This window comes from Thunnus maccoyii, chromosome 2, assembly GCF_910596095.1.
Source record: "Thunnus maccoyii chromosome 2, fThuMac1.1, whole genome shotgun sequence".
In the NCBI taxonomy this organism is placed as follows: Eukaryota; Metazoa; Chordata; class Actinopteri; order Scombriformes; family Scombridae; genus Thunnus; species Thunnus maccoyii.
The window spans coordinates 1,515,963-1,539,262 of NC_056534.1; the positions used below are offsets into that span (position 1 = coordinate 1,515,963).

Sequence of the window (23,300 nt, forward strand, 5' to 3'; positions counted from 1 at the left end):
GGTTAATCAACTAATAACTGCAGCTCTACTCTGACATGGATCATGTAAAGGTCCCTCAGAGAACCGCTAACGTTCTGCTGTTGTTAGTTGAAAACGTCTTAAACTTTGATATTCAGTTCTTGCTGGAGATGAACACGGCTGATCCACACTGACACTCATCACATATCAAACTCAATACTAAAGCTTATTGTACAAAATATTGTAGAAAACCATCAAAGCAAACCTTTAATTGCAGGTTATAGTTTCTATCTTATCCTGCACTCAAATCTATTTCAAGTGCTTTACTCATTTTAAAGCTACTGCAGCCTGAGCTGTGTTACCCCTAACCCTAACCCCTAACCCTAACACTAACCCTAACCCTAACACTAACCCCTAACCCCAAGCCCTAACCCTAACACTAACCCCTAACCCCAAGCCCTAACCCTAACACTAACCCCTAACCCTAACACTAACCCCTAACCCTAACACTAACCCTTAACCCTAACACTAACCCTTAACCCTAGCCCTAACCCTAACCCCTAACCCTAACACTAACCCCTAACCCTAACACTAACCCTAACCCTAACACTAACCCTAACACTAACCCCTAACACTAACCCTAACCCTAACCCCTAACCCTAACACTAACCCTTAACCCTAGCCCTAACACTAACCCCTAACCCTAACACTAACCCTAGCCCTAACCCTAACCCTAACCCCTAACCCTAACACTAACCCCTAACCCTAACACTAACCCTAACCCCTAACCCTAACACTAACCCCTAACCCTAACCCTAACACTAACCCCTAACCCTAACACTAACCCTAACCCCTAACCCTAACACTAACTCCTAACCCTAACACTAACCCTAACACTAACCCCTAACCCTAACCTTAACCCTAACCCTAACACTAACACTATCACTACCCCTTACCCTAACACTAACCCCTAACCCTAACACTAACCCCTAACCCTAACCCTAACCCTAACACTAACCCCTAACCCTAACACTAACCCTAACACTAACCCCTAACCCTAACACTAACACTATCACTACCCCTTACCCTAACACTAACCCCTAACCCTAACACTAACCCTAACCCTTAACCCTAACACTAACCCCAACCCTTAACCCTAGCCCTAACCCTAACCCTAACCCTAACACTAACCCCTAACCCTAATCCCTAACCCTAACACTACCACTAACACTAACCCTTAACCCTAATCCTAAAATATAAATATTAAAAGGTGTTGGTGACCAATATAATAACAACTTCAAACAGAGGCTCTGGGTTCAGTGATCCATCCATGTTTCATCAGAATAAACTGAATGTTTCATGTGAACAGACGACAAACAGCACTGACCTTGTTTTTATGAGCGTTGACTGAAGCGTAGCGGACCGTCCCTCTGAAACCTGCCACCGTCCTCGGCTGAACACAAGACAAGAGTTAAAAGAGTTTCATCCACAGTGTTTAAGATTGTTACTGACTCTTTAATTAATCTGTTTCTATGTTACATACTGCTGAGTTTGTGTTCTTGTTCTCTGACTGTGATCATCTAATGTAGAGCTGCAACGATTAGTCGATTAATCAATCAGCTGCCAGCTATTAAATGAATCACCATAATAATAACTGATGATCGATTTATTGCTTTGAGTCATTTTTTAATAAAAAAAGATACAAATTATCTGTTTTCAGCTTCTAAAATGTGAATATTTTCTTGTTTCTTTTGTCCTCAATGACAGTAAACTGAATATCTTTGAGGACGTCGTCTTTGGGAAACACTGATCCACAACTAATCGATTAATCCAGAAATCTCTCTAATCTCTAAAATAATCACAGTCTGGATCTAATTAGGACTGCAACTAGCAATTATTTTCATTATCGATTTATCTGTTAATTATTTTCTTGATTGATCGATTAATCGTTTTGTCTATGAAAAAAGTGAAAAATGGCCGTTATGATTTCCCAAAGTCAAAGATGGCGTCTTCAAATGTCTTGTTTTGTCTGATCGACACTCCAAACCCAAATATGTTCAGTTTACTATCATATATGACCAAGAAAATCATTAAATCATCACATTTGAGAAGCTGAAACCAGCAAATATTTGCATTTTTTCTTACAAAAATGACTAAAACGATTATCTTTCTGTCAACCAGCTAATCGATTAATCGACTAAATGTTGCAGCTTTAGATCTAATGATCTTATAAAGACGGTGATGCCAAGATCATTAAAACAAAAACAAAATATATGTTGCTTATGACAAGATCATGATATATTTATTCTGTGATCAGGAGAAAAACATAAAAATAATTAATAATTTTGGCTCAAACTTTTATTTTATATTCAGTCCAATGACAAACTGAACGGAAACATGAGATCATCTGCAGGAACAGAACAGAAAGATGCTGAGTCATGTTTCTGATAAATAATAAAAAATTAAAACCAAATAATGACACAAACAGAAACATCAGCAGAGGGTCGCGCTGCATCTGCTCAGCCTCCATCCAGACCAATTAAAGGGGGTTTCCATGGTGATATTATTCATCTTTACACGGTGAGCAGGATGTGATGACACGTTTTGGTTACTATGACAACTGGGAGATGTGATGTAAGACGTGAAATTATTGGATCATCCACAAAGATGGACTCCACACTAACGTTCTGTTGAAGTGAAGTGCATACTGTTTACAGAGAAATATTGCAGTATGCAAGCATGGGACACTACGCTGGCATCAATATCCCACAATGCAATGCAGTAGTGACGACAACAACAACAACATAACAGGCAATGGCGGACAGCGACCAAAGCAGCTCTGGTGTCAATAATGCTTCAGTTTAACTAAGGTTTCACTTTGCTAGGCGTCATATATTTTCTAAATTAGTTCAGACTTTATGGTTAGCATGGGTTACCATGGTTACGCATCTCCTACCAAGGAGGCTATCAGGAAGTGACGTGATAATTACAAAGCTCAGTGCGTCTGAAAAGATACATGCTACTGTTTATTCACAAAAAGGTTAAACAACAGTACACATGTTGTGATTTCGGACGTAGTGATGCTTTTTATTTGATGTCATGACATCATCGAAATGACTCAACACTAAGTTGATAACCCAGTGGAGACTTAACTCTCAACTCCTGTCATTTAACATCTGATGATTATTTTTTTTACATAGAAGTAGAAATAGTCTTTTGTGAGGGCTAAACTTAAAGGACCAGTTCATAGTTTTTCCAGTGTTTCCAGTTAAACCAGCAGTCAGGTGTCTGTAATCATTCCTCCTGTTCATACTGGATATTAAAAGATCCTTCAAATGTGCTTTCAATGTAAGTGATGGAGGCCAAAATCCACAGTGTGTCCACAAAGTCATTTAAAAGTTGATGTGAAGCTTCTATTCAGCTTCAGCAGTCTGAGTTAGTCATATCAAGTGGATATCTGACACATTTACAGTCTTTTTAGCATCAAATTCCCTCTTTGTGTCTCCTCGGACAGTGTTTCCCTGTTGAGCTGCAGGTGGAAGTATAGTAACAAAAAGAGGGACTTTGGCACTAAGAAGACTGTAACATTGAAAGATATCTACTTGATTTGACTCATTTGGCCGCCATCACTTATGGCGTTTTTCCATTATGTTTCGGTGATAGTCGTGCCGAGCCGTGCTGGGAGCACTCAAGTCGAGCTGGCACCCTGCGAGTGTTTTTCCATCACACAGCACAGCAGGTAAAAGAACTTGTTTACTTGCTGGAGGTGAGCTATTTGCAGAAAATGCATTAAGAGTTTGTTGTCTGCAGCTCTTCATCAAACATCATCGCTGTGGCTGTTTCTGCTTGTAATCTTCCTCCTAGAATTATTTCTAACTGATTCACTGAAAAAGTTACATCTTGTTGTGTCGACCTGTTTTTACTGAAGAATAGCGCCACTAACAAAGCTCCGCTAATTACTTTGTCATTTAAAAGCTTTTAACATGAAGCAGCAAAAGTAGGAAATGTTGGGTTTTCATCAGCAGTAACTTAACACAGCTCTGATACGGCTGTAAAATAAAGCAGATAACTGAAAGTACTGATGGAAAAACCCTATTACATTGTAAGTGAAGGAATCTTCTAATGGTCAGTATGAACAGGAGGAATGATTACAGCAAGAAAAACATGTTTCACTGTTCATTTGGGCTCCTGACTGTTGTTTTAAGACGGACTTGAAGAATTGTGAACTCGTCCTTTAAGCATCACAGCTCTGACAATGACGTGGTTACTGACTAACACAGACTACTCTCCTGAAAAATGATTAAAAATAATAAATGAGTGAAAATGTAGTTTATTTATGACAGCTGTAAAATGTGTTAATAACATTATATTAACATTAATAATGTGTTTGGGTCATTTCATATCTGAATGTCGAAGTTATCACACTTTAATTTTTTCAAGTTGTGGTTTTTCATGTTTTACTTTGGCGGTCGGCTGCTGATGCTGCTGTGACCCCTCTGTTGCTATAGAAACCACTCACATCCCTGGGTAACCATGGAGATGATGGAGAAACAGGAGGCATGCACGTCAAAATCATAAGTCCAAAGGAACTGTAAGAAAAACAAAAACAACACTGAAACATAAAAAGATGAAAATAAAACAGATAAAATAAAAACAACAACAAACTGAAACATCACAGAACACAAATTATTGATAAAGGAACTGATGACTGGTGATCAATACAGACTGAACATCATGCAAACTGTCACTGAAGTAACTGACATCAAAGTTAAAGTGTGGCATTAATCCACAGTATGTTCATAGTTTTATGGAATGACACTGTTTTGTTGGAAAATAATGTTGTAACATAAAATGTTTTGACACTTTATCACAAATTATACAAGATATGAAGTGAAATCAATGACACAATTCTTCTCAGAGAGAAATCTCCAAAGGCTCTGAGATCAATTTCAGAATTGTGACTTTTAAAATGGATTTTTTTAAAGTCCAAATTCTGAGAAAAAGTCAGAATTTAGAGGAAAAAAAGCTGATGTATATTTTCACTTCATCCTCGTCCGCTCACATGAGGTAAAAACTAAAAGGAAACAGGAGTTTGTAGTGAACATATTAATTCTAGGAAATGACAGTAGAACAGAACAAACTGTTCAAATCAACACACTGCGTTCACGTGCCAGACCTCCGTGTTTCACTTCAACCGTCACAGACATGAAGCAGCAGATCTATTTATTCCACCCAGATGATTTATTCATCAGCAGAAACCTCCAGAGCAGCAGAGAGCTGATCCTGCAGCAGCTGCACTAAAGCTGCTGCACGTTTCCAGCCTCTATATTTATATTCTGGGGCTCTACTGGGATATATTTGCATGATTTCCAGTTAAAAACTCCTTTTTTATCTTCTACTGGTCCTTTATGCAGCCCCTCAGTTCAGCCTCTGTCTGAAACAGGACGTTTTAGCTCCTGTCTCTTTAAGCCCCGCCCTCCTGATGAGCCCACTCTGTTCTGATTGGTCAGCTGTAGGAAGCTTCGTCTGGCTCCGGAGGCTACGTAAATATTAAAATGTGTTTGAATGAGAGTCACTATAACTGTGACAGAACGACTGAACCACGAGGCCTGAAGTCACACATGGATGAAGATGATGAAGAGCAAAACAGGAAATCAGATGACGTCAGACTGCTGTTCCTGTTTCCTGTTTCCAGCTGTGAACCGGGACAGTTTTTTAAAAAGTGTAACTACGATCATCACCCTAACCTTTAACCCCGTGGTTATTATCATTGCCATGACGACAAACGTGGTCTAACTTTAAGGAAGTAGTAACTTTAACCCATCACCTTAACAAAGTGATCATTTTAACCCAAACCATCCAGATTAGAGTCACATGATCAAACCACAGATCTGGAGTTTAATGTGGAGTTCCTTTTTAAATGCTGAAAATATTCTTAACATATTTTTTTGTTGTTGAAATCTTCAGTCACCAGCTGTTTTAAGATATTAATGATTATTTTTTAACATGAAACTATATATTTGTGACTCATATTTTTTTAAAAAAAATGACATCTTCAGTATGAACTAAAGAGCTCTGAGCTGAGAGACGCAGACAGAGTAGAGAGTCTGAACGTATCGAGAGACTGATTTAGTTGATTTTTTTGGTGTTTTCATGAGAATTGTTGACAATAAGACAAATAGAGTCAAAGCAGAACTTCCAGTTTCTGTTCCAGACGTAAGAAAACTTCATTAAATATCTCATTAACGTGGATCAGAACCTTTCTCTACAGTAAAAATCTAATATCATTGTTTATTCAATATTTAGTCCGAGAGGTTTTCAGGCTAAAAGTTACGGCTGGACAGAGTGAGTGGAGCTGCGGCGGCGGCGGCAGCGGCGGCGGCGGCGAGTTCAGACATATCTAATAACAGCAGGACAGACAGACGTCTTTACACAGCTCAGATTACAGCAGGAGGTCACGGTGACGTACGCACCTGCACCGAAAATAACATTTAACTTTGTTAAAATCAAAAGGTTCAAATGTCTGACAGCAGCTGCCGTAGCGGCGCCGAGATAAACTCCAGAAACACGCTAGACAGGAAGTGATGTCATGACTTCAGCTCTCTATATAGAATAACGCCATGCAAAGTAAATACTCCTCCATCATCATCATCATCATCATCATCTGCTGCTGCTGCTTAGATAACCTGATCATGTGACCTGAGTCAGCTGCTGTTAGAGGACTTCCTGTTTGATCAGAGCTGATGTCACGCTGTGAGAGAGAGAGAGAGAGGAGAGAGGATGGAGGGATGGTGAGAGGAGGAAGAGAAGAAGAGGAGCAGAGCGCGGGGGAGTGGTAGAAGAGGAAGAGTGAAGCTGAAGCTGACTCAGCTGGAGAGAGAAGCAGAGGATGATGGGAAGAGGAGAAAGAGAGAGAGAGAGAGAGCCTGAGGTCTCTCGCCCACTGACGCATGTAACAGCATCAAATATTCATCTGAGTGCTGCAACAGAAGCAACACTACTGCAGGAGGAGGAGGAGGAGGAGGAGGAGGAGGAAGAGGAGAGGAAATGAGAAAGAGGAGGAGGAAGAAGAAGAGGAGAGAAAATGAGGAAGGTGAGGAAGAAGAGGAGAGGAAATGAGGAAGATAAGGAGGAAGAGGAGAGGAAATGAGGAAGATGACAGTAATTGGAAGCGGCTCACTGATCTAAAAATAGCTCCGGGTTAAATCTGAGAGACAGAAAATGAATGAGAGGAAGGAGAAGAGAGACGCAGCAGCTCAGAGTCAAACTACGAGGACCAGCAGACTTTGATTACTGATTACTGATTATTGATTATTGATTATTGATTAACATCCAATAAAAAACATCTGGAGACACTCTGGACTCCATCAAAAACTCCATCACGCAGTTTCAGGATCTGCTGCTCTGTGATCAATGACTAATATCAGGTTGTGTAATGTATCTGATCAATCCTTGAGACTTATTATTGATCAGTTTGTACACACACACACACACACACACACACACACACACACACACACACACACACACACACACACACACACAGGCCTGTAACAGACAGGAGGAACCACTCAGACTCATCTATTGAACTAATGTGCTGCAATGCAGCAAACACGCCCAGTCTGCCGTCAGCCGTTTATTACTCAGTTTGGGATTTTAAGCAGTTTAAAGGAAGCAAGAAGAAATATAAACAGAGGCGACAAAAACAACCCGAATAAAACAAAAACAAATATTTTCATGTTATAACCAGAACAACATCCTGTTTAACAAGATATTTTCAAGTTATAACATATTTCTTTCTTGTTATCACCGTGTAACAAATTATACTGTTTAAACAAAAAAATGTCATTATATCCTGGAACTTATTTTTTATTATTTACTTTTACTTTTGTTGCACAGAATAAATGTATCCTTTAAATTAGATGTGGTCATGTGACGTGTCGGTATGTCAGTATAACAAGAAACATTCATATTTTGTATAAATGAGTTTAATGATTAAAAAGAAGACACAATGTATGGAAGCTCGTTCCTGACAAAAAAAAAACAGACAGGAAGCATCCTGGTGGCAGGTTTGGTCTTCCATACAGGTAACATGAAAAACATGACCACACTCTGGACGAATTTTAGAACATCAGCTGTTGCTCTGATGTGACAAAATAATCTTCAACAATCTCAGTTGAAAGCTCTGGAAGAATAATGGACCTTGAGTTATGATTATTTTGACCTGTCGCTGTAGCTTTCTATAGCTTACTTTCAGAAAACAGACCTAATGACGTTGTGATGTCGAGAGACAGGTTGTTGATAAAGTTTCTTACCGGTCGGACCTCCCCGGTGGTGTTGGTGTACTGCCGCGCCAGACCGAAGTCCAGCATGTAGCACTTCCTGTAGGTGGAGGGAAGCCGGCCCATCGCAAAGTTCGACTGCAGGAACAAAACAGAAACACATCAGTTCAGAGGACATATGGATACAGTTTAGAGGTACTTGTACTTTACTTGAGTATTTCCATGTGATGCTACTTTCTACATTTCAGAGGGAAATATTGTACTTTCTACTCCACTACATTTATTTGACAGCTTTAGTTACTTTTCAGATGAAGATTTGACACAATGGATAATATAACAAGCTTTTAAAATACAACACATTGTTAAAGATGAAACCAGTGGTTTCCAACCTTTTTGTCTTTTGACGTCTTACAAAAAGCAGTGTGTAGTCGGGGTCACATTTCACATGTCTATGAGTTGTTAACAGCTCCACCAAATAGTGATTTTTCCCTCTAAACTTCTCACATGCTTTCATTTCAATAAATGTTCAAATGATCCAATATTTCAGCAAAAATCAAAGATTAGAGAAAAAGTCCAAAAACTGAAAACAGATTTGTGTATCAGAACTTTGTTTTTTCTTCTTTCCTCTCCCATTAATCATCTCACCACCCCTCAGATTTATCTGCTGACCCTTTGGAGGGGCCCCACCCCTAGGTTGGGAACCACTGGACTAAACTAGCTAACTGTATATAAAGTAGTGTAAACTAGCTCCACCTCCAGCAGCTACAACAGTAACATGCTGCTCTAACACTGATGCTTCACTATTAATAATCTAATGATGTCATATATAATAATATATCAGTCAGAGGGACCAAACCACTACTTTTACTGCAATACTTTAACTACATCAAGCTCATAATACTTATGTACTTTTACTGCAATACTTTAACTACATCAAGCTCATAATACTTATGTACTTTTACTGCAATACTTTAACTACATCAAGCTCATAATACTGATGTACTTTTACTGCAATACTTTAACTACATCAAGCTCATAATACTTATGTACTTTTACTGCAATACTTTAACTACATCAAGCTCATAATACTTATGTACTTTTACTGTAGTAGGATTTTTCATGCAGGACTTTTACTTGTAATGGAGTATTTTTACATTGCTTTATTAGTAATTTTACTGCAGTAAAGGATCTGAGTACTTCTACTGCTAATTAAACCAGTAACTGAAGAGTAAAAGATGTTTCAGATAAGACAATGAATGACCTGAATTCATCCGAACAGAGTAAACTGTGTTGATGAATCCTGATCCAGACTGAACTGAGTCTGATGAAGTTTATGAGCACGAAGCTCCGAGTCTCAGACCCGCTGGTTAGTTATTCGTCACTCTGACCTTCATCATCAGTGTCTGTGTCTGTCCTCCAGCTTTTGTTCCTGTTCTGCTCATTAACATGCAAATCTATTCAACACTGTGCTCCAAATTCCTCTTAACCTCCCCTGTCCTCGCTGTCATTGGCTTGTTTTTCTGTTTACAACGCGGAGAATGTTTAACATTCATGTAAAATCCTGCAGACGTGCTGAAAGTCTTTCAAAGATTAAAAAAAAAACACAACACCTGAAGATGAACAGCATTAATAAAATTAAAACTTTCCACTAGTTTGTTCACATTTTTACAAAAAATCGCTCTCAATCATCTTTAATCCTGATAATTTGGTTTTAAATGTCTAAAAATGGACTGAAAAACACTGAATAATGTCTGATTGTAAACATTTTCCTTTATATCAAAGGCAATATTTATATTGTGGTGGAAAAGCAGTTTGTATGAAAAGCAACACACAGCAAACTATTAAAATCTTGTTTAAAATGTTTTGGCTTTATAAAAAGCAATAAAGCAGCATATGGTCATTTTCAGAATTTCATTGGCTATTCGAAGTGCCAGTCATCGGCAGAATCTGTTCCTATTGGCTCAGGCAGGAAGAGGGGCAGGCACTACTGCGGGCTGTGAACAGGATATGGAAGCTCCTATTGGGTCAAGTGAGGTGTCAATCAAAACACCAGAGTGCAGCCGCCATTTTATACCAAGATGTGGCTAATATTTGCATACTAACGCAAGTTATGAGCCAGCTAATTTGAAATGATGTAACAGCCGGATATTTATTGATGCAATAATGTTTTTTGGACTAAATACTTTGGACCTTTGCCAATGTAACAAGACCGTTTTTGTCGGAGTAATAACAACAAATGTGTCTCATTATGAACAAAAATCCAAACTTTGTCTTATTTCAGCTTATACCTATAAATTATTTATGTTTTAGGGCTCACAGTCACACCAGCATTTATAACAGAAACATTTTGAAATTAAATCAATTCAAACATTCAACACATTCAACAGTTTTTGTCGTACCGGTTTGATGTCGCGGTGCAGGAAGCCCACTGAGTGGATGGCTTCGATGGACTCCAGGATCTGCTTCCCGAGCCGCAGGGTGGTGCTCATGGTGAAGGTTCCTCTGGGCTGACTCCTCCGCAGGTCGGCCAGGTTTCGACCCTGCAACCACCACACGAGGACGATCGTTCAGTTAATCAATACACAAGACGCTTTCAAACAAGCTGCTAGAAAGATGAAACACATTACAGAAGCTTTCATTGTGCAGGACAGAAACACGAGTCCCACGAGTCTTTTTCCATAAGTGCACCATCGAACCTCAACCAAAAAACAGAAAACACAGAAAGAGAAATGCTGCAAGTCCACAGAAAACAATAGAAGTTTAATCCAGGTGGCTTCATTTACACCTGATATTAACATCTGATCTGTATCTGGATTCATTATCTACATAACAACATCCAATTAATGTGTCTTTGCATTTAAAGCTGGTATTAAAATGCGTTCTTGTTTTCTAAGTTGTTCCCGCATTGTGATCGGATCTAAATATGCAAATGAGCTGGGCGGAATCATCGGGATCGACTCTGGACGACTCACCGGAAGCCAGAATAAACAGTCCAGTGCTGCGTCTCAAATCGCGTACTTCTGTACTCAACGCTTAACATTTTGAGTGCAGAAGTGCATTCACACCGAGAAGTATGGGGAAATGCACTGTGAGAACTAGGTTGGTGCACTCAAAACGGTCAAAAAGTTGAGTGTGGAACTATGGACGCTTCTCGCCCTCAATGGTCGCCATCTTGGCTACGTAGCGGAAGAGGAGGGACCATTTTTCAAACTGGAAATGGCGGGCGAGTACGTTGTAACTACAGTGAACATCGCATGTGTTTTTAACACTAAGCACCACTATACTGATGTCGTTTATAAGCCATCAGTACATTTTTTGGATTAATTTAGCAGTCTGTAATGATTTGATAACACAAATGCTAACGCTAGCTAATGCTAATTTGCGATCATAATTTCCGGTAAGTGCACAATGGCTGTGTTTGATTTGAGACAACACTACCCTGTCAAAATTTGCGCACTACGCCAGTAATATATAGTGTACACAGAGTACTACATGAAAGCTCAGGTGTTTCTATCACTTTCCTTAGAAACTTTTATTGTTTTATAACTCATTTCTGTATTTTCTTGTTTTGTTTTTGGATGTTGTGTTTTCTCATTTTGCAGTGTTTTTCTTCCCAAATGCTGCACATGCCGTCAGAGTGTTTTCTCTGTTTTCATTTGTTATCTAAGTTGCAGCATGTTGAGCTCTCAGTGTCGCTGTGCAAAAAAAAGCTAAAAAATTAATTATTAAAAAAAAAATGTCATCAGTGTTGAAGTTAATCTGGCCTGAATCCACGTCCAGCACCATGACTCACCTGAAGCTGCATGACCACGTAGTTGAATTTGTCGTTTCTCCCGCAGCCGATAAACTTACAGACGTGGTTTTTACCTGCAGAAGAAAAAGAGACAAAAGAGCGAGAGAGTTTTATTTATTTGCAAAAAGTAAAGTAACAAGACACACAAAAATGAAGAACAACAAATATGATGTCAACTGCTAATAACAAGCCTGGCAGACTAAAAGCAGAGTCTCACCCTGCAGCTTCTTCAGCACCGCCACCTCCATCTTCAGCACCTGTTTGGGCTGCTGGGCCGACTCCACCTTCAGCGCCACGTTCTCCCGCGTCAGCAGGTCCAAGGCCTCGTAGATCTCCCCGAACCCGCCTCCACCGATCTTCTTCAGCTGCAACAGAGAAGGAAGAACCGACTCAGACACAACCGACAATAATTACTACTGATTATCTGTTTACTCTTTAAATCAATTTGCTCTAAATGACAGAATCAATCAAATCAGCCCAGAATGTGACTACATGTGTTTGTGATAACTCGTCCTTTATAAAAGCTTTATGAGCATTAATTAAAAAGATGTTTAGTTTTCATCAAAAACAAGTCGTGAACACAAGCAAACAGTTGCTTTTATTTCCACATCCAGCAGTTACGGAGCAACATTATCATTCATGTGGTGAATATAAGTCCAATATTCACTCTCTTTTAGCTCTGTTTTTGGTCTCCACCAACTCCTGAGGGAAATATCTGGCTCTTTAGCTGCTAAATGCTCCACTATGTTCACCAGATGGTCTACAGCTAACTGAGCAGGTAGTGTACAGCAGCTTTTTTAGAGCTTTATCTCTGAAAACGGCGCTATGAGACGCTGAGAGTGAAGCAGAGCAGTAAAAGTTGCAGCCGGACAGATAAACAATGAGCTGAAACTCACTATAAAGCTCCGTAAAGCCGAGAGGAGCTGCAGAGTAACTGATAATTCTCTGTAGGTTCATCACTACGAGCCACAACCAACACATTATTACACACTGACATTATTAATATAAAAATACTGATTATAGTCGCTTTAAGGTTAATTAAAGGGGCTGCAGAAGATAAATAAGGAGTTTTTAACTGGAAATCATGCAAAGATATTCCAGTAGAGCCCCAGAATATAAATACTTTAAGGTTACAGTAAATGCATGATGTCCTCATAACTATAGAAAGACTTGTGTGTGTTGAAGCTCAATGGGGACAGTAAATTGATCAGTGAAGTGCAAACAGCCTGCAGGCTCCACACTGCGACCTGATTGGCTGAGACAGAAACTGCATTACGCAACTTATTACTTCAGAAAAAGAAGAAGAAGCTCAAAGAACCACAGATGTGATTTTACTTGTATTAACCCTTTAACTGTCAGCATCAATCCAGCAGTCAGTCAACTTTATTTATTACATTAAGATCAGGTGGTGGTGCAGTTATTAACATGCACTCATAACAGTAACAGAAGCCTGCAGACACAACTCAGGGCTGAAAAATATCGCCAGCTCCTTTTTTATTTACAGATAATTCTCCTACGATTTATTGACTTTAAAGGTTTGTTGTTTTATTGTAGGTGGTTTTAGTGTCGGTGCATCATAATGTAGCTATTTATGGGACATTTTTTGTGTCGCATTAATATGGAAAACATGATCATGATTTGTTATTTGCTAGATATACTTTTATATAAACAAAGAAAATAACATAATTTCACATCATTCTTTCAACAGCGTCCATGAGACAGATGTGACATTTAAATATCAACGGAGATGGATTTTCTTATCAGCAGCTTGAGAGGAAACTTGATGATTTGGAGGATTTTGAGACACTCGGCAGGAGTGTGAAGTAAACGTGTGAATGATGTGTTCACATGGACTCAACTGAATGTGTGAACTCTCACTAAGATGAGACGTCTGTCATTCATCCTCATTCTCTCTCTCAAACCGAGTCTCAGCTTAATCACAGGAAAACAGAGTCAGTTTCAACCAGATACAGCTTTCTGTGTGAAAATGAATTTAAAATATTAAATTAAAGCTGTAAGCAGCGTTGGTCGGGACCTCGCACTCTGGCCCGTCGGGATCAGATCATTTTGCTTTTTAAAAATGAGGGATATTTCTTACAAGTGTGGTGTGCTTTTATTTTGAAAGTTTGATTGACATGTGTACTGTCAGGTGTGTAGAGACAATAAGTAACTGCAGCTGGACACAGAAAAATACTCATATATTTGAATGGAGAGTGTGAGCGAACCCACACCTTTTTGAACATTTACTGCTTCCACATAGTTTTAGATACAAACTTCATTTGAACTTTAAATGAGTCACGAGACTTTGACCTACAAATCTTGAATTTACATGTTTTTTCTATCTTTTATTGTTTTTGAGATATTAGAGTGTGAGTTTTAAAGTCTTTTCTTGCTCCTCCTGTGATTTTATAATGAGTGTGTATTGCGGAATGTTTCACAGCACTGAGGGAGTGACATCACCAGGAGCAGTTGGAGAGGAGGATTTTAGAGTACGCTTCTTGTGAAATCTCCTCATAAATCCCATGACTTTGGCCAAATCTTACATTAAAAATCATATTTTAGTAGGAAATTTCGTGGCGAATCCATTGATACAGGTTTGAAAGTGGTCAGACTTATAGTTTAGACATCAGAAGCCTCTGTTTGACACAATGTTCCTGCCCATAGATTGCCTCCCCATTGGTTTACATTGTAAGGTGTGATGTGGCACTGCAACTTTCAGGGCTTATAAAATCCAAACCGTTCGAGTTATTACAAAATTTTAAAATACTTTTTTTCAGCATAGTGTCATAAGTCACCTATTAAAGTTTGAAGCCGATACCATTAACGCCCTCAGAGGAGATAGCGTTTGTTCGGGGGCCAAAATTACTATTATTTTGAAAGGCTAATTGCAGACTTCCTGTTGGATTTAGGTCAGGGGTGTCAGCATATGATTTGTAGGTCTTGATGAGACGAATAATTGAGTTTTGGTTTGATCTCTCTACGACATTCCTACGGGCCGTGGCGACCATTTTAGTTACATAGGTGGCGTTAGAGAGCACATTTTGGCACTTTAGGGGTTAATTTTTACATTTTATCAAATTTTTCACCAGAACTGATGTGTGTGCCAAATTTGGTCAGTTTTTGAGCATGTTTAGAGGGTCAAATTAAGGGTTTAAGTGGCGTAATAATAAAGAAACAAACAAACAAACACATGTAAAACAATAGGGTCCTCGTCCTTAGGCAGAGGACTACTGTAAAACAGTAGTCCTCTGCCTTTTGGGCTCGGTCCCTAATAAAATCCCTGCGCTGAGGAGTGTACAGTCATTTTGTCCTCTGTCATGATTCCTGCTCTCATCAGCTCCTCAGTTTCCTCCTGACTCACCACTTTCCATCGGTCTTTGACCATGCAGTTTGGCGGCAGGATGTCGGCCTGCTCGGACGTCCCGTTCATGTTGGCGTTGTCCTGGAGGCCGGGGACTAGGCACTGCATCTGCCAGCCAGACAGAACACGAGCAGCTCCCAACTTAAACGAGCCATTTATCTGAAGGGGGGGAGCACAAGAGAGGAGGGGGGGGAGAGGAAGAACAGAAGAGTCAGTCCATTTCAAACATCATGCTGGTTCTGGGAGTCTCCCAGTCGACCCTCAGCCCTGTGCAGAGTAACAACAGGCATTAGAGATGGCTGGTTGCCATTACAAGCCATTCTTCAGCTGGATCAGGCTACAGGCCAGTGGGGGGGAGGGGGGGAGGGTTGGGGTGGAGGGAGGAGGAGGGGGGGGTGTGATGGTATTTGCAGTAACTGGAGCAAATATCATGTCTGCAGAGGAAGCAGCTGAACTCTGAGGTCTCATCCTGACTGCAGCTGCGACGGCCCGACAGCCGCCGTGGACACGACCGAATCATCAGAGATCGAAACAGGCCAGATTCTACCGAACCACCTGAACTAACAACCATCACCATGGCAACGGAGCTTGTCCCAACACCACCACACCGAGGTCTCAGGGGGGGACTCGCACTGAAACACTGGGGCTGAATTAACAACCTCTTTTTAGTTAAAGTTGAACTATAACTGTTAAACTGTTCAGTGAGAAGAGCTGAATAACACTGAGTATCAACATCTGTCATGTATTTTGTCAATTTTAAATTTTCTCATTTGGACAAAGTTCAACTTTTTGTGGGAGAAACATGTCTATATTTCTATCTATGAATATATTTTGGTATCAGCACTAGTTTTAGAACATTTTAAACGATACTAAGCCCTCCCACTCATCTTTAAAGGTGCAATATATGACATTCAGCCCCACTAGATGTCACACTAGCGCCAACATCTCAGACCAAAACAAATTTTTTTTACTCAATAAAGTTGTAAAAAAAAAAAAAAGACAGTTCAGAGATGATCAAATGCTGAGCGACTACATTAACTATTTCTGCCTCAAATGTTTTCAGAAACATATTTTAGTGAACTGTTTCGCTATAATTTGAGAAGGTCGGTGACGTAGCCGCCATGTTGGAAACGGACAACGCGGAGGGACTCACATGCACTAACATGCACGCTCACATGCACTAACATGCATGCGCGGCCGGACCGGCTTCCAAAAAAGAAAGAACAGATGAAGTTCAGATAACAAGTGTGACTTCATTCTCTGCTCAGGACACCATTACTTCACTATATCTGTACATAGCTAATAGTTGTTTGCTGACATCCAGTGAGGCTGAATGTTGTTTATTGCAAAAACAACAGTACTGGTCGTCACTAAAATGATTTAAAACTATCTCCTGCATCTGTGATAAAATATGCTCAAGTGAAGGTTTGCTTTGGCGTTAAGGTTTAATGAAACAAAGCGTCAGCTAAGCTAGCACAGCTGAGTTTAACCATGACCTTAATCTTTCCCAACCTTTAACCAGGAATTTGCCTAAACATGAAAAACCTGCTGTGGTATGTGTCTTTGTCCTCCTGATATGGGGGTGTAGATCACAAAAAGCTCCACAACTTTGACAGTTATTTTATATTTTCTAAATATTTTTAGCAGGTTACACTATCTTGGAATGACAAGACTGTGTTTCTTTGTACGCAAATATAATGATAATAAAGTTTAATTGTATTGAGAGCAGTGACAAGAAGGTTTTGTCATTTATGGGCTACTTTGCCCTGAACTGAGCCTGACAGGTACAGCACACTCCCATTTGGTATGCTGTTCCAGAGAAGTTCCATAAATCAGATGTTTAGATGGTTGAGTTTAAGCAAAATAAGATGTTAGAAATAGTTTTCAGAGATTTAAGTTGTTGGAACTTTGTGGGGATAGAAAAGCTGTGAGTGAGCTCTTCCTGAGAAGACAAAATCAGGGAGAAAAAACCCTTTCAGGCATTTGGAAAATTGTTTTTTAAGTTCAAGGTTTGACTTGATTTGACCTTGTGAGTAGCAGCATGTGAAAACCCTGGTTTGTCAGACGGTTTACTTTAATTGTGATCTTTCCTGAACCTTTAACAGGAAGATTTACTTATTTAATCGTGGAAATAAACCTGCTACTGCGTCTCTCTGTCCTCCTGATGGGGGCGCTAGATCAGAAATGACTCATTTGGGATATTCTGGAAAGCAGTGATTTATGTTCGAGGACTGTTCAGCTAAACAGCGAGATATGCAGTTGAACGGTTGGACTTTTTGCCCTGATTTCAGCCTGTCAGGTGATACTCACTCCCATTTAAAGAACTGCTCTGAACAAACTCCATAAAATAAATGTTTAGCTGGTTGAGCTTTGGCAGAAGGTGAATGTTTGATTTGTTCTGAATTTGCAAGTGTTTTTCTGATTTGACCTTTTTGTGGGTAAAATTGCAAGTTCTTATGAAATAATGAGGGGATTTATTGAATTTGGGGTAATTATTGTGCTGGTAAAGTAATAAAATCCTGGAGGAGCTGATGAGTCTGAACTAGACAACATGTATCCGGTGCTTAAACAGTTGATATGTGTTATTGGAGGATGTGGTCGAGCTGTTGAGACACTGAGACACTAACATCACTCTGACTGCCGCCGTCTGGAGCTACGGTCACCTGAAACCACCCGTCACATTAGCGCTCTCCGTGTCGACCCGGCCTGAACTCTGCTTTTATCTCGCCTGGTCTGATGCAACACACCTGCCATGAATGGTTATCAGTTTTCAGTGGATTCGTGGAGGAATTTGTAGGTTCAAAGTGATGCATGTCAGTCCCCAAACCATGCTGTTTCTGCATGCAATGCCACGGGCCGTCATCAGTGCATGCAGAGCTCAGGCGGACTGCAGATATACTGGAGAGTGTCCGCTGTGTTTCCAGTCAGACCAGCTCTGACAGAGGACTGGACAGACTGGGAAGGAGGGGAGGAGTCTTCTCTGCATCTGCAGTGATACAGCAGCAGCAGCATCATCATCATCATCATCATCATCATCAGCTGCAAAGTGACCAGCAGCTGGCGGACTGTAACACCGGAGATGTAGCGAAACGTGCTGCAGGCGTCAACTCGCTGCTGAGCCGCCAATCACTGCGGAGGGGCGGGGCCACAGAGTTTCCCTCCATAAACAGTTACCGACAACAAAGTTTAGCATATTATACATTAACTGGTCGAGTTTTATAGTGTAGTACAGGGCAACCAATGAGAAGCTGTGCAGTTATTTTACAATTAAACTGACACAGAAACTTCACTAATCAGGTTTTAAGTGTCTTTTAATAGAAACTTAAATTTTTGACAACCTTAATATGATTAATTTAGATCTGATCAGAACTGCTATAATACCATAAAATGCTGATATAATACAGTATAATATATTGTAGTATACTTCAGTATAGTTAGCATAGAATAGCTTAGCATAGCACAGATGGTATAATATAACAGGTTATAGCACAATATAGCATTTGTACACCAGTATAGCAAAATATAGTGTAGTATAATTTGGTTTAATTATATCATATGGTGATCGTATTGTATGGTGCAGCATAGTGTTATGTATAGTATGTTTGGCATGGCACCACATCATATTTTATAGTATAATATGTTATAGTATTGCATAGTATGATATAATATGTACAGTATGTATGGTATGGTAGTATGGCATAGTGTTGTATAGCATCACATCATCATATTTTATAGTGTAGTACATTATAGTATAGTATAGTATTTAATAACTTTATTTTTATTGCATCTTTCATACAAAAAAATGCAGCCCAAAGTGCTTTATTTAAACAATACTTTATAAAAATAGCTAAATATGGGCTAATATAGTATCAGTACAGTACAGTATTGTGTAATATAGTATTTTCCCACTGTACCAAATTATAGGATAGTATAATATTATCTAGTAGTACAGAATCATAGCATAGTATACTATAATATGGTATTTGTAAACAGTGGTTAATATAGTATTAAAAGTAACGTATGACATGATATAATGTTGTATAGTAGTACAACATATCTTATAGTATCGTATGTATAGTGGTCCTGTATTATATCATATTGTATCATATGATATTGCTTAGTTTAGAGTAATTTTGTATTATAAAGTATAGTATAGTACAGTATTGTATCTTATAACATGGTATAATTTACGTAGTATTTCACTGTATCATGTAATATCATACACAGCACCACATTCTGTATGGTACCTTATTACATTATTGTTTCATGTTGAGTTGTATTAGACTGTATAATATTGTACTTTATTGTTCAGCATGTCTTCATATTATAATATATAATATCTTATTGTAGATTATTGTATAGTTTGGTATCTTTTAGTATTATATTCTATTTGTATAATTCATTATTGTACAATATTGTATCGTGTATCATTTTGTACTATTTCATATCTTAAAACATGGTTTGATAGTCATAGTGATGAAATAGATGATGTATAGAATAAGTGTGAAACAGGGAGACGTTCTGTGGTCCTGCAGCAGTGATTCTGGTCTGTTAAAGCGTCTCAGCAGCTGATCAGAGTGAAACAACCTGTCAGACAGTTTCTCTACCTTCAAACCTCAGTCTGCTCTTCTTCTTCTCTTCTTCACCAATAAATCTACTGATCTGTTACTGGTAAAGGGGGGAGGGGGGGAGGGGTGCTCTGCCAGAAGCCGGGTTTTTTTGCATCATTCCACTTTTGATCTGATGAAGTCAGTCAGAGCTCACCATAGTTCTGAGCTCCCGGAAAACCTGACGGCTTACAACAAATCCTGAGCGGGACAAAACCCTTCCTGTTCCTGTGTTAGCCTACAAGCCAAAACAGAGGGCACAGTTAACCAGGAGACCACTGCAGCCGTCCGACCTGTGCACACAGGCCCAAACAGTGACATCAGTGGGGGCGGGGGGGGGCGGAGCATGGAGGGACACGCCTTCATACACCTTCAGATCCTCAGACAGCAAATATAATCATCTAACCTGAATAAGACCAAACTTATTCACCTTCACACGAGACGTCAGCGTCACCAAAACACCTTCAGCCGTCACTTTACTGCAGAGCAACAAACACTTTGAATAACATTTATTTAAGACATTCCTGCTCCGCGGTACGTTTAAGGTTTAAATAAATTAAATAATTCAAACATGATGCATAAAGAAAACATTTCTCACCACTTTTTGATGAAACAAAGTGAAACTGGCTCATTGTGTGAAGCTGATGTACAAAATATTAACAAAACAAACGTTTCCAGTCCCAGCAGCGCCCCCTGGAGGCTGAAAGACGTCACAAAACAAACATAAATGAAAAGTTTGTCCTGAGGATGTCGCTGAAGGAAAAGTATTTATATATGTATATCCTCTTTATGTAAACATTTACCGTCATAATTAAATGTTTAAGGGCTAATAATTAGCTTCTTGTCTTTATAAACCAAATTAGTTGTTTTTCATTGTGACATGAATTTTAAATACCACATTTAAATCAAATCAGCGAGTATTGCGTTTCAGCGTCCAGCAGAGAGCAGCATCGAGCTGCCGATATTAAATACAGAGCGATGTCAGTACAGCTTGATCCCATCGGGCGCATCGTGCACCGTGCTCCGGCTGCGACGCGGCTGCTGGAGCTGATCATGGCCGCTCTAAGACGGCGCTCGTGATCCCACCGGACGTGCCGCAGCGTGTTTCAGAAACGTCCCAGAAGCGCCCCGTCTATTTTTGACGGAAACCACGTCAAGATGCGCAACAGCATAGAGCGTCTGTAATTTTTTTTGCTGTAATTACTGTAGTAGCAGTGCAACTGAATTTAAAAGGTGGATGGCTTCTGAAAACGCTCTCGGTGGAGGAGTAGGACGCCGTGGTGCAGCGTAGACGTGCCTGGTGGGATCCTGGCGTTAGTTTTCATGAGGAGGCACGAAAGAGTCTTTTTCGTTTTTCAACTGTCCAATCACAGCACGGGGGCCATGACCACGGGCAGAGATTAGTGTCGCTGTTGGCAGCCATGACAGAAAGACTTTCACATTAAAACAGTTTCCTGTGGGCCAGCCGGCTGCCGGGACACGATGGTTACTGTACAGTCAGTCGTAGTTTCTTGCGCAGCTGTCCGTCATGGCTGCCATCAGCTTGTGTCAATGCTGATAAGCTCCGCCCTCTGGCCCCCGTAGCCAAAGCATGATTGGACGGCTGAGTCTCCATCTTAAAAAAAAATCAATTCATTCAGCAAAAATGTGCATAATTATCCTTTTACATATGTTTTTTTGTTTTTCACGTTGTTCTTGTGTTTGATTTGTTTTTATCTTTGCATTTTAAATCTTCCATACAGCCGCGGATGACGTCGTCAGGACAAACTTTACATTAATGTAACATCTAATGAACATTTCTTGGCCTGTTAACGTTTGTTGAGAATGAGCCAAATGTTATTTATACAAGCAAATATCTCTGAATGCTTAATAAACATTAACGTCCGAACCTGTTTTAACCGACTGAGCTGAAGTGTTTTTGGTGATCAGACGTCAGACGGTGAAGCAGAATAAACATCAGTACAGTTTTATAAACGTTAGCTTGTGATCAGATGGCTTCTCTGAACAGACGCTGCTGCAGAAACAGAGTCTGAACAGAGATTCATCAGGACTCATCAAGCTACCGTCTGTTTAATAAATACCAGAGATCATACATGTAACCGCACAGCGTCACACTCTGCCATCACCTTAGAGAAAAAAACAGGATATGGATTAGAAGTAACCAGTAAACAGTGCTGATAGATCTTATAGATTATAGATTTCATCCATCTTTTAACTACATTCATATTGTTTCTCATTAAAATACATGCATGACAGGCCTGTTAGCTCAGAGCATTTTTGCTAACAATAAAAAGAATAAACGATCTTATCTGATGATTAGAAGTTGCAATATTAAAAATAAGTAAATGGTGACAACAAATAATCAACGCATAAATCATCAAATTAATAATTACTGGATAAACAAATACTGTGTCAAATTAATATAAAAATTAAATGAAGCTAAAACAAAGTAAACTATTCTTGTTTTTTTTGATGGTTTGTGAACATGTGATGGTTCATTATTTGCTGTCATGATTTTGGCACTAATGTTCCTCCGTACCTGCACATCTACATGCTTCACCTTCACCTTCACTCTTCATCATATCATCGCTGCTCTGGAATCAATATTTGATTAATTTTTGTGCCATGAAAGCAAACTGAGCTGAATGAACGGTGAGGATGAACCCCCCCCCCCACACCCCCCCCACCCTCCTGACTCTCTCTGCATCACTCATATTGAATCTCTCCTCTCTGCAGTGCACAGTCATGGGTCCCATGTGCGCATGCGCAACATCACATCCTGCTGATCAATAAATCTGGCCCGGACTGACCCGAGTTATCAATTAAATATCAGTTACAGGGTAACAAACCGGATCAGGTCTGGTCTAAAGTAACACTGGTTCTGATCAGATGCGTCTGATGCGGATCAATTAATTCACTTCCGTTCACGCATCACTGCGGAACACACACACACACACACACACACACACACACACACACACACACACACACACACACACACCCACTGACGGCTCTCTGAGTCCGGGCCGGAACCGGAGCTGGGCCTGAGCCGAGCAAGAGCCGGGCCGGAGCCGAGTCGGGTCGGGTCGGGTCGGGTCTGGTCGGATCGGGTCGGGTCTGGTCTGGAGTGGTGTGGTCGGATCTGGTCGGGTTTGGTCGGGTCTGGTCGGGCCTACCTGGCGCACCGTCCGCTTCTTTTCCGCCTTTTGGGAATCTTCATCTGGGACTTTATTTTGGCACAAAACGTCCTGGTCCAGAAAACCCACCGTTCCTCTGAAGGGGGGCCGGGGTTTGGGGCC

At 40.0% G+C, this 23,300-nt stretch overlaps 1 protein-coding gene across 2 annotated transcripts in view; it reads right to left on the reverse strand.

Annotated features, from left to right (window-relative positions):
* Nucleotides 1–23,300, reverse strand: part of ttbk1a (tau tubulin kinase 1a) — a 53,099-nt gene extending 29,799 nt beyond the window's left edge. The window contains exons 1-7 of one of the 2 annotated variants that reach the window (XM_042388372.1): nt 23,178–23,300; nt 15,395–15,553; nt 12,251–12,398; nt 12,034–12,107; nt 10,640–10,780; nt 8,274–8,378; nt 1,346–1,411 (exon numbers count right to left, since the gene is read on the reverse strand). In XM_042388372.1, the coding sequence (XP_042244306.1) occupies nt 1,346–1,411; nt 8,274–8,378; nt 10,640–10,780; nt 12,034–12,107; nt 12,251–12,398; nt 15,395–15,502 (642 nt within the window). In that variant the 5' untranslated portion in view covers nt 15,503–15,553; nt 23,178–23,300. Of the gene's footprint in view, nt 1–1,345; nt 1,412–4,477; nt 4,548–8,273; nt 8,379–10,639; nt 10,781–12,033; nt 12,108–12,250; nt 12,399–15,394; nt 15,554–23,177 lie in introns of those variants that run through there. The other variant, XM_042388365.1, reaches the window with a different exon arrangement.